General features: G+C 40.1%; 1 protein-coding gene across 3 annotated transcripts in view; it reads left to right on the plus strand.

Moving 5' to 3' along the window:
- LOC143024649 (transmembrane protein 181) overlaps nucleotides 1-12,274 on the plus strand; it is an 86,011-nt gene that overhangs the window by 33,828 nt on the left and 39,909 nt on the right. For all 3 annotated transcript variants that reach the window (XM_076183589.1, XM_076183587.1, XM_076183588.1), the window contains exons 2-7: nucleotides 4,024-4,127; nucleotides 4,582-4,746; nucleotides 4,896-4,995; nucleotides 10,621-10,774; nucleotides 11,384-11,464; nucleotides 11,620-11,719. In XM_076183589.1, coding sequence (XP_076039704.1) covers nucleotides 4,024-4,127; nucleotides 4,582-4,746; nucleotides 4,896-4,995; nucleotides 10,621-10,774; nucleotides 11,384-11,464; nucleotides 11,620-11,719 — 704 coding nt within the window. The remainder of the gene's footprint in view (nucleotides 1-4,023; nucleotides 4,128-4,581; nucleotides 4,747-4,895; nucleotides 4,996-10,620; nucleotides 10,775-11,383; nucleotides 11,465-11,619; nucleotides 11,720-12,274) is intronic.

The following is a 12,274-nucleotide window of genomic DNA, read 5'->3' on the forward strand; positions in this document are numbered from 1 at the left end:
CTAATGACTATGAAAGTTATGTATCAATACAGAGAGATTTAAAAAAGACAACCATTGACTGTCTGAGGGCACAAATCCTTAAGGCACTCCTGCACAATTGAGAGGCAGTCAGCAGTAGTGAATTTTTTTCCAATATTGAATGACACTCAAGTCAGGGTTTGCATCCAATGCAGTGTGGAACCTCTACATGCATCTGCTTGTGTAATAGGCTTTGAAGGCAGCTATCACACCCTGATCAAGAGGCTATAGGAGGGAGGTTGTGTTTGGCATCATAAACACAACCTCACTGTCATTGCACATTCCATCAAGTGGCACTGGGTGACCTGGAGCATAATCTAGGAGCAGGAGGATTTTGTTTGGGAGGCCCTTCTCTTATAGGTATGCCCACACCTCTGTCAGGAAACATTGGTGGGACCAGTCAATAATGATGGTGTTGGTTGTCCATGCTTTTACATTATGCATCCAGAACACTGGCAGTAAGTTCTTATTGCATCCCTTAAGTGCTCTGGGGTTAGCAGATTTATAAATAAAACCTGGCTTGATGGTGTGGCCAGCAACATTAGCACAAAGCATTAATGTGTATTGGTCCTTAGCAGCTTTGAACCCTGGCGCACTCTTCTCCTCCTTGGCAACAAAGGTCCTGACAGGCCTCTTCTTCCAAAAGAGGCCTGTTTTATCCATATTCCATACCTGCTCAGGCATATATCCCTTATCTTCAATGATTGTCTTGAGAATGCCAGGGAATGCGGCTGCAGAAATGTGATCTGCTGAACCTGATTTCTCGCACATTTTCAGATTGTGCAAGGGAAACCGCCTCTTGAATCTGTCAAACCATCCTTAACTTGGTAAAAATTCAGACTGGGTGGTGGCAGGACGGTCTGGTTCTGCACTGGTGCTAGCCTTATCACTCTGTTGTACAATGCTTTTCCCTTTGCACGATTTGCATTGCTATCAGTTGGATTGCCTTTTTTGTTCTGGTCTATTATCAACACATAAAAAGCAGATTCCATCTTAGATATAGTACTGAATCTTTTCAGAGTAGACTTGTCATGAGAGGTTGCTGCTCGCTTGTGGGCCATAGTTCACCACACACACACGTGAACTCGAGAACACACAAACACACACAAAGTTATAGCATTCACTTAGAGCTGACCGAACTGCTGCCAGGACAAATAAGACAATGAGTGAGACAGAGTGGCAGACTGGTGGGCTGACGGTGGGGGGGATGAGGGAGGGAGGGTAGTGATATGGTGATAGATTGCTTTGTTATTTTTTTGCACAAATTTTGGTGGCAGACTGGCATGCTGATGGTTGGGGGGAAGAGGGAGGGAGAGTAGTGACGCAGTGATAGGCTGTTTTATTATTTTTTCATGTGAATTTTGGTAAATATATTTGTGCTGCTGGAAGCTCGTGAATGTGCGAACCTCGCAAAAGTGGAACTTGCGAATGTTAAGGGCCAACTGTACATCTGTCTCCCATGTTTGTGAGGAGTATGGTGTGAATAAGCAAACAGTAAGTGACATTTGTAAGTCTAAGGACAGACTGAAACATTGTGCCATTAACCACTTCCATACGGTGATGCCTACATAGGCGGCATGAGGAGCAAGTGGGTACTCGATGATGCCGACGTCAGCATCTTGATTATATTTATTGTAGTTGTACCTACGTAACTTCCATTCTCTCTAAACTGGCTTCATCATATTTTCTATGGTTATCAAAATATACGGGTGAAAGAGAACGAACGATTGAGCACTGACTTTATTTTTTATAATGCGATTATTATGACGCAACATCACACGTCAGGCAGCTAATGCTGCCAGACGTGCGATGTGCCCCAGAGTGAAGAGGTTAAATTTGATGTAAATCCCATTAAGCATATGAAAGTTCTTTGTAATAAGGACCTTGAAGAATCTGTTTGTAAATGGTATGTACAAAATCGTTCAGTAAAACTGAAGGTGTGTGGCATAGCAATTGGGGTACCAGCAGAGAAACTTGCTCATCATATGGGCATAAATTTTAAGCAACTACTGGTTGGTTGTGGTGTTTCCAAAACTGTCATGGGATTTACAACAAGGTGGAGCATGGTGAAGCTGGCAGTGCTGATTCTGGTACTGTTGAGCATTACAGGCTTAAATTGAATAAGTTAATAAAAAGGGAGGATGTTCCTTTAACCCAGCTTCGTAATGTTGATGAAATGGCATTGTTCTGCCGATCTTTACCCAAAAACACCCAAACATTTCAGAATGAAGAGACTAGTTCAGAAAAAAAATAGCTAAGGAAAAATTCTCTGCTTACTGGGTGCAAATGCTGCTAGAACACTTAAGCTTGTTGTCATTGGGAAGGCTGCCAAATCATGATGTATGAAGGACTGTATACATGAGTTGCCAGTTTTGTAATACAACACCAAAAATGCATGGTTTAATTCTGCCATTTTTAGCAACTGGTTCTTCAAGCATTTCATTCCTGAAGTACATGTATGTAATTTTCAAGAAAATGTTCTACATATTGATCCTGAGGGATACAAGGTAACCTACTAAACTGGATGGAGGATATCCTGCATGGTAGAAAAATGAGAGTAGTGCTCAGAGAAAAGTGTTTAGGTTGGGAGGAGGTGATTAGTGGAGTTCTGCAGGGATCTGTATTGGGTCCAATAATGTTTGCTATTTATGGGAATGACATGGATGAAGATGTAGAATGTTACATGAGCTTCTTTGTGGACAATGCTAAATTGTTGAGGAAAGTGAAAACTGAAATGGACTGTGAATCACTACAGAGAGACCTAAACAAGGTTTGGAAATGGAGTCAGAAGTGGACTTGAACATGAAATGTAGCATACTGGAGTTTGGAAAAATTAAAAAAAGAATATCAGGACTAAACAAATAAAGAAAATGGGATATGAAAAAGTCGTGGTGGTAATTATCTCAAACAACTGTCCCCTGATAATAAATAAACAAAATTGTTGGGGAATCCTATAACTTGCTAACATCAATAAAAGTGGTGTTTACCTATTTAGATGAAGAAATAATGAAAAAAATATTAGTCACACCAATAAGGCCTAGACTGGAGTATGCTGCGACATTATGGTCACCCAGTACCGAAAAGAATATAAAGAAAATTGAAAGAATCCAGAGAGCAACCATGAAAATGGCCTCAACACCTTCAAACTTTTCATATGAAGAGAGGCTGGCTAAATTGAAATTACTGACTTTGGAACAAAGAAGAGAGAGAGGGGACCTACTGACCATCTATAGAATTATGAAAGGCACAGAAATACTTGATAGAGAGGACTTACTAAATTGGGACAAGAGAAACACAAGAGGACATGGAAAAAAAACTCAAAAAGTAGTTATAGAAGAGATTAAAAAGAAAAAGTTTTCCACACAGAGTGGTGGACACTTGGAACAAACTAGACAAAACAATAGTGTGTGCAAAAACCATACATGAATTTAAGAGCAAACTAGACACTGCGAGATACAAAGATGGGACACCACAAGTATAGCTCTCCTCCCCGAAAGATACAACTAGGTAAATACAGACAATAGTAATGATTCTTCCCAGCTATTGTGGGGCTGCATGTGTTCTGTCTGTGAAACTCCAGGCAATAATTTCTCTTATAATGACTTGTATAGGAGCACAGTGGAGGCATTCTTAACACAACCCCACCCCAGCCACAGGAACATGAGAAAAAAATGGAATCCTAGAAGTGGCAAAACATTTAAGGATGACATAGAAATGAGATAATAAAAGTTAAAAAATGGGTCAGCATTCCTCCAAGGAGAGATGTGTTTCTGAAAATAAAAGAATGCTGCATGTCTCCAATCCATAGAAATACTATGAAATCTCTAGTGTTTTGACTGCATATAACTATCCAATTACCACCTCAGTATTGCAATTGAGATAGGCTTAATCCTTTGATGTATGTAGGGGTTTCTAATATACTATCAATTCACATTCTTATTCTCTTATTGTATTGATGTTATGTTAAACAGTGTATGTTTGCTCATGAATGCTTTAATATTACAGGTCAGTGCAGATGCGTCTATACACAATGCACAAGCGGGAATTTGTCATGGTCTTCATTGTATTCTTCGCAACCTTAGGACTTGCATTATTTATTGGGCTTGCAGGTAAGATACTTTTTTTTTTTTTTTTTTTTTTTTTTATTACCAGGATTATCCATTCTTATGACTTGCCATTGTTAGTTGCAGTACCAATTCATGGTTTAGATCATCTTTGATGGCCTTGAAATATATGAGTGTAGTGTTTGAGAGCTTTGAGATATTTTTTTGAGTGTGTTTGCATGTAGAAGGTGATATAGCCCAAGCTCAAACAATACATGAGTTCAAACCTAAACATGATAATTGGAAAATAAAGATATAGATTGAATTGGAACTGTACATGAATTTGAGTCTAGGTATGTTAGAAAATTAGAGAATAGGAGACAGGACCCAATGAGCATTGCTTCTTTCCTGTAAACTACAATTAGGTATATAGGTAAATATGTATTTAGATATAGTTACATGTATATGACAACAAAGTGTTTACTTTTTTCATCTTAATTTATTTTTCTACCATAACCAGGACCACCTATAACTGTTACTGTACAGAAGTTTGCCTCACAACTTCCAACAGCTGTCAATCAGTCTGAATTGGCATCAGGGCCCTTTGTTATGAAAACACCGCCCCTCACCACCTATGCACAGCAGCTATGGGTGATCACTAGGATAGTAGTGGAGAATAAAGATGGTAATTTCATGGAATTTTTGTATTGAATATATTTTCCCTTTTCATATAAATGGGCTTTTGTGATGTTAAGTTAGCCATAGATTTATCTGTGTTGATAATTATTTGTGTAAGAGTTGCTTTAACTAAATTTATTTACATTTTTTGTGCAGAGCAATCATTCCGAAAAACTTTTCACCTTAGTGTTTCCATAGAAGGAGTAACTAGAAACCAAATCACCTCAGTGTTAGAACAAGATAAGCCACATAACAGGTAAGTTACTGGTTTCTTGTGTAAATCTAATGAGTTATCTGTATTTTGTTATGTGATAACTTGTTATTGTATTACATGATATGTGTTCAACTTGATGTTGAGTGATAATGTTGCATGTACTTTGGCTATTTTTGAATGACTTCTTATTTGAAAAGCCCAACATTTGAACTTTCTTTTTCATGTAAAGAAAAAAAGCTTCAATATTCAAACACTGCTCTAATAAATAAATTAACCCATTCAACTCCGATGACAAGATGTCTTGTCATTTGGTCAAATAAAACAAAAAATCATAAAACACCAAAATGTTTGATCAAACACCAGAAAAATATGACGTCAATCCTCGCTTCGCTCGCAGCGAAGCGAGGACTGACGTCATATTTTTCTGGTGTTTGATCAAACATTTTGGTGTTTTATGATTTTTTGTTTTATTTGACCAAATGACAAGACATCTTGTCATCGGAGTTGAATGGGTTAAGCAAAGCCAGCCATACATTATAAGAGCAGTAGTCATATGGTTAATTTGTTATGAGCTCATGATCAATAGACATCCTGTGGTTTAAATTCATGAAACTTTGTGATTCATTATTCTGTGGTGTTTTTAATATTTGTTGTAGAGTTGTGATCATCTTGTTTCTCCCCCATTTTCCTCATCCATCACTGTCATTTTCTTAGTGCCTCCCACTTCAACCACCTTTCCATCCCTATCCTCATCCACATTTAGCATACATACATATACCAAAGGTTTTTCACCCTTACAAGGGAGGTAGCCAAAAAAACAAAGGCATAAAAACCACTCCCACCCGTTCCATCCCCACACACTCCCCCCTCCCCCCCTCCCATCTTGGCTCCTTCTGGATGATGGGTCATCCCTGCATCTCGCCTACTGCCCTGGTCAGAAGCAGTGTCACAAAACACAGTACATCCACAGCAAGGCTGCTTCATTAAATTGGCAACCCCCCTCTCGTCCCCTCATGCAGAAATGGAGAAGACTGGGAGAAATCCCTTTGGGCTGTGTCAATTTATTTTTCACACATACTCCCTCACCCCCCACCCCCTATCCACTCCCCTTCATCCATCACAGCATCATCCACATACAACCATCCTCCAGTGACCCCTATCTTCTGTCCTCTCCTGTCTTTCCCCAACAGACATTCCCCTCTTTCCCAATGCCCCTTTTACTCCATCCATCTCATCCTTGGTTGCCCCCTCATGTTCAATTCTTCCACCTCTGCCTTCCACATGTCTTTTACTAATCTTTCTTCATTCATTCTTTCCATGTGTCCAGACCATCCCAATACTCTTTCATCAGCCCTGTCTCCCAACTCCCTTTCCAACCCCATTATCCTCCTCACCTCCTCGTTTCTCACTCTATCCTGCCTAGTAACCCCTATCATGCTTCTCAGGCACCTCATCTCGAAAGCATTCAATCTCCCCTCTTATGTTCCACATTTCTGCCCCATACCGTGCTGTCAGCACAATCACTCCTTCATACGATCTTTTCTGAGATACTCTGCCCATCTTCCTCTTACTGCCACCTCTTCCTTTGTCATCTCTCCATCTATACCTTTTACCTTTTCTTCTTTATTTGATTTGCCTACCCTTTCTCTTAATTTCCTTCCAAAATATATTTTTATTTCTTTCAAAAATTTTTGTCACATTCATCCCCCATAAATATCTCAACTTTTTGCCTCCCATATCTTATGTTTTACTTCTCTCTCTCACTTTTTTTCTTTTTCTTTTTTTGTATTTGTATAGGATTATGATAGGAAGAGTTAAGGATGTACATGTGCTAAGGGGAGAGGGTGGGGGAATATCAGATCATTTTTTGGTGGAAGGTAAGTTGAGAGTGGAGGATAGATGGAGAAGGAGGAAAGGGACAAAAGGTAGGGAGGTTCTTAGAGTGAACTCCTTGAATGAAAAGGAAAAGGAGAAGGAGTACGAAAAGAAGCTGAAGGAGGAGTGGGAGGGAGTAAAGGATAGAGCAGAGATGGGTGTGGAGGAGGAATGGGGATGGTTCAAGGAGGGAGTCTTAAAGTGTGCAAGGATGGTGTGTGGAACAAGAAGGACAGGGGGAAATAGAAGAAAGGGTAGTGAATGGTGGGATGAGGAAACAAAGAAGGTTGTAGAAGAGAAGAAGCGAGCATTCACAGATTGGTTACAAAAGAGGACAGGGGAGTCATATGAGACGTACAAAGAAAAGAAAAGAGAAGTAAAGCAAAAGGTAAAGGAGGCAAAGAGGAGAGCAGATGTGAAATGGGGTAGGAGTATGACAGAAAATTTTGAAAGTAATAAAAAGATGTTTTGGAAAGAAATTAAGAGAGGAAGAGGAGGCGAATCAAGTAGGGAAGAAAAGGTAAAAGGTACAGATGGAGAGTTGATAATGGAAGAGATGGCAGTGAGGGGAAGATGGGCAGAATATTTTAGGGAGTTGCTGAATGTGAAGGAGGATAGGGAAGGAAAGATAGCTGCAGTGGGAAATACGAAGAAAATGAGAGTGATGAGTGAGGAGAATGGAGGAGAAATAAGGAAGGATGAGGTGAAGGCAGTTGTAAAGATGATGAAAGCAGGTAAGGCACCTGGTCTGGATGGATGTCATGCAGAATGTCTGAAAAAGGGAGGTTCAGTGATGGTGGACTGGTTGGTGAGATTATTTAATGTTTGCTGGAGAGAGGGTAGAGTACCGGAGGACTGGAGTAGTGCCTGTATAGTTCCTCTTTACAAGGGAAAAGGGGACAAGTGTGAATGTAGTAATTTCAGAGGGATTAGCCTGTTGAGTGTAGTAGGGAAGGCTTATGGGAGAATCTTAATTGAGAGGATTAGGAGAGGAACAGAAGGAGTAATTGGTGAGGAACAGTGTGGATTTAGGACGGGTAGAGGTTGTGTAGATCAGATCTTTGTGGTAAGACAGATATGTGAGAAAGCTATAGGAAAGGGGAAGGATGTTTTTTGGGCTTTTATGGATCTGGAAAAGGCTTATGATAGGGTAGACAGAAAGGCACTGTGGGAGGTTATGCAGATTTATGGGATAGGAGGAAAGCTTTTGGGAGCTGTCAAGAGTTTTTATGTGAGTAGTAGAGCATGTGTTAGGATTGGAAATGGAGAGAGTGAGTGGTTTGAAGTAAAGGTGGGACTTCGTCAAGGATGCGTTATGTCGCCCTGGCTGTTCAACTTATACATGGATGGGGTGGTGCGAGAGGTGAATGCTAGGGTAGTGAGTCAGGGATTGGAGATGGTTAAAGAAAATGGAGAAAAGTGGGAGGTGAGCCAGCTGTTGTTTGCGGACGACACTGCGCTTGTGGCAGGGTCAGAGGAGGGATTGAGGAAGCTGGTGGCAGAGTTTGGGAGAGTATGTGATAGAAGAAAGCTAAAGATAAATGTGGGTAAAAGTAAGGTGATGAGATGTACAAGGGGTGAAAGTGGCAGTAGACTGGAAGTGAACATTAAGGGAGAGCGACTGGAGGAAGTGGATAGTTTTAGATACTTGGGTGCAAGTGTAGCAGGAAAAGGTGGAGTGAAGGTGGAGGTAGAATGTAGATTGAGAGAAGCGAGTAAATGCCTTGGTGGTTTAAAGAGTGTAATGAGAAATAGACATTTGGGAATGGATGCGAAGAGGAGACTGTATGAAGGAGTGATTGTGCCAACAGCACTGTATGGGGCAGAAACGTGGAACATAAGAGAAGAAGAAAGAAGGAGTTTGAATGTGTTTGAGATGAGGTGTCTGAGAAGTATGGTGGGGGTTACTAGGCTAGATAGAGTGAGAAATGAGGAGGTGAGGAGGAGAACAGGGGTGAAAAAGGATTTGGGAGAGAGGGTTGATGAAAGAATATTAGGATGGTTTGGACACATGGAAAGAATGAGTGAAGAAAGACTAGTAAAAGAGGTATGGAAGGCAGATGTGGAGGGAGTGAACATGAGGGGACGTCCTAGGATGAGGTGGATGGATGGGGTGAAGGGGGCTTTGGGGAAGAGGGGAATGTCTGTCGAGGAAGGAAGGGAGAGGACGGAAGACAGAGGTGAGTGGAGAATGGTTGTATACATCTAAAACTCCTCCTACTCTTCTCTTGGTTACCACTATATAGTCTATTAAAGCCCAATGTACCCTGACCCATGTGTACTTATACTTTATTTTTTTCCTAAACGGTGCGTTAGCTATTATAATCTCACTTTTTAAACACATCACCATCAATTCTCCACTATGATTTTCTCCTGGCACTCCACACTTCCCAACCATTCCCCTCTATTGGTTCATCTCTTTCTCTAGAATTGAAATCTCCCAATACTACTACATTGACATTTCTCCCTAAATCCTCCATACACTTATTTAAATCTATCAAAAAATCCTCCCTTTCCTCTACTTTCTTCTCACTACCAGGCCCATATGCACTTACAAAACCCCACATCTTCCTTCCCAGTTTCACCTTCATTCACATAACCTTAAAGAAATCTCCTTCCACTCCACCACACACTTTCCTATCTCTTTACTCACTAGTATAGCCACCCCTTCTCTTTCACATCCTCTCTTCACTCTCAAGACCCACCCACTACACTTCCAAACTCAAACTTACCCCACCCTTTCAACTTAGTTTCACTCAATGCCAATACATCCATCTTTCTTCTCACAAACATACTGCCTATCTCTTCCCTTTTACTCTCATCTGTATCACACACACCACACACACACACACACACACACACACACACTAAAAGACCCAACCTTAGGATTCTGATTGGAAAACTCCTACTAGACTCTCTTATGCTTTGACTTTATTTAGGAATGTCCCCTTCTGGGCTACAGAGAGTAGGATGTCTTGTCCTATCCTCTGTCCCACTTTAGTTGCATTTAATGACTCAAGTGGGAACACTCAGTGGTAGTATTCTTTCTCCCTTGCCACAGGGTTTGGCAAAAAAGGAAATGTATATTCAGAGCAGTGGTGCAGGACAGTATTAAGGGTAGGGGGTACAGCATAATGGAGGGACAGTCGCAGTACAATAAAGTAGATATTTCCTCTAACACAGACAAAATGATGTATGGCTTTGGTCTGTAGGGGTGCCCCATATAGACCCTAAAGTATCAGCTGCATGTTTCTGAGCAGATTTTTACCTCACAATAAAATGCAGCCAATACCCCAGACAAATGTACCATACTTAAAATGATAATAATTATTGTTGCCTCGAGTCTCACTGAGTGAAAAACCTGCAGACCTGCAGTGGTTAGCAGCAGTCATCAGGCTTTCCCACAGATCTCTCTGGGAAGAAGCTCTTAACCTTTGTCTTTATTGTATTGGTGTTGGACTGTTTCTCTGTTATTGGCTGAAAGTAGTAATAGGAGGAAGGCAGTTGCTGGTTATCAGCTGTCATGTGAAAAAATGGAGAAAAAAGAGATGAAGTTGGAGATCTTGGGTCTGGTCCTTAGACCAGGTGTTAATCTCCTGGACTACATCTCTAGGTGGATATGAGGGGGTTGAAAGGTTTGAAAATGGGCATCAGGGAGATAATTATCTCCATCTTGCTGAACCACCATAGGCAGGTAGTTGTCACTGGCCCCCCATGATGATTTTAGTAAATGAGTAATTATTTACTCTGTCCTGCTGGTAAAATATGTTTGACACTGCTTTCTTTCCACAGGAGTCGTACATTATCATGTAATGCGGAAACATGTGAGGAGGTTACTGTGTTGCATCTTGGATACTTGCACTACACCTATTACATCATTACAGCCAATTTTTATGGACTTGATGGTATCCATAGAAACTACAATGTTAAGGATGTTATTTTCTATGTAAGAGTTATTTGTATTTTGCATTTTACAGTATCTCTTAGATTTTTTTTTTTTTTTTAGAGGCAGCAGAAATGAGGGTTATGCTTGGAATTCTAAGTAGTGTCAGGATTCATGAATTGAAGTGGGTACAGGTGGTATTGGAAGAAAGAGGAGAATAGATCAACTGGAAGTGGTTTGGTCAGGTTATGAGAATGGATGGGAGTAAATACCTATAGAGGATACTCAAAACAGTGGTGCTGGGAGTGTGAATGAGTAGGCTAAAAAGAAGGTGTAGATGGGTTGAATGAAGCCATACAGTCTTGTGGTTAGGATGTTGAACCAGTGAAAATGTGTGTGGATGCATGAGCAAGTTGAAGAAGGATGTGCAGACTAAAGCAGCAACTTGTTCTACACAAGATGCTTCCCAAAAGTTCTAGTAATATGAATAGTGAGAGAAAACTGGATGTAGCATGGCTTTCGGTTACTAAATGAGGTGAGTCATACTCTTTGTCAGTTATTGTGACTGGGTATGAATATGAGTGGATGCATTGCTGAATTATGCTAAATTTTTTAATGTTTTTTCTTTCCAATGTGAGTGGATATTATGACATCCTTATGTTTTCATTACAGTTCAAAACATATAATCCAACATTCACCAAATTGGAAATTTGGTTCAGGTTTATCTTCTTACTGCTTACTTTTGCTGTAGCGGTAAGTTTTCTGAATCTAATTCATTGTAAGATTTTATGAATCAATAATTGTTGTAAATAGTAGGTAATAGATTACAATTATTTTTTATTGAAATGAGATAGATTCATAACCTACCTTCATTGTATTTTAGTTGATAGTCTAATTTATATTTTCAGTGTTGGTTTGCACATACATTGCGCAAGTATGCAATATATGATTGGTCCATTGAACAGAAGTGGATGTCAGTATTACTACCATTACTTCTCCTGTATGATGGTAAGAAAATGTGTGTGTTTAAGATGAACAAAATAAGTTATGAAGCTTTTTTCTTTTTTTACTTTCTTTTGTTCTTCCTCTTCTTCCTAGTCTTCTTCATCTTCATCTTGTTCTTCTTCCTCTTCTTCTTTTTTATCATTGTTATTGAAAATAAAAATGTTAGTCTTAGGTGTGCAGCAATCCAGAATTTGATAATCTGGGATGGTGTTAAGTGAGAGGATGAAGGTGGGAACAGAGGAAGTAATTAAGGAAGAGAAGGCAGTAAAGGGAAGATTGGCAGAATATTTTAGGGAGTTGCTAAATGTGAAGGAGGATAGGGAAGGAAAGATAGCTGCAGTGGGAAATGCTAAGAAAATGACTGTGATGAGTGAGGAAAATGGAGGAGAAATAAGGAAGGATGAAGTGAAGGCAGTTGTTAAGATGATGAAAGCAGGTAAGGCACCTGGTCTGGATGGATGCCATGCAGAATGTCTAAAAAAAGGAGGTACAGTGATGGTGGACTGGCTGGTGAGATTATTTAATGTTTGCTGGAGAGAGGGTAGAGTACCGGAGGAC

Source organism: Oratosquilla oratoria, chromosome 4, assembly GCF_046742065.1.
Source record: "Oratosquilla oratoria isolate Oo_2021 chromosome 4, ASM4674206v1, whole genome shotgun sequence".
Lineage (NCBI taxonomy): Eukaryota > Metazoa > Arthropoda > Malacostraca > Stomatopoda > Squillidae > Oratosquilla > Oratosquilla oratoria.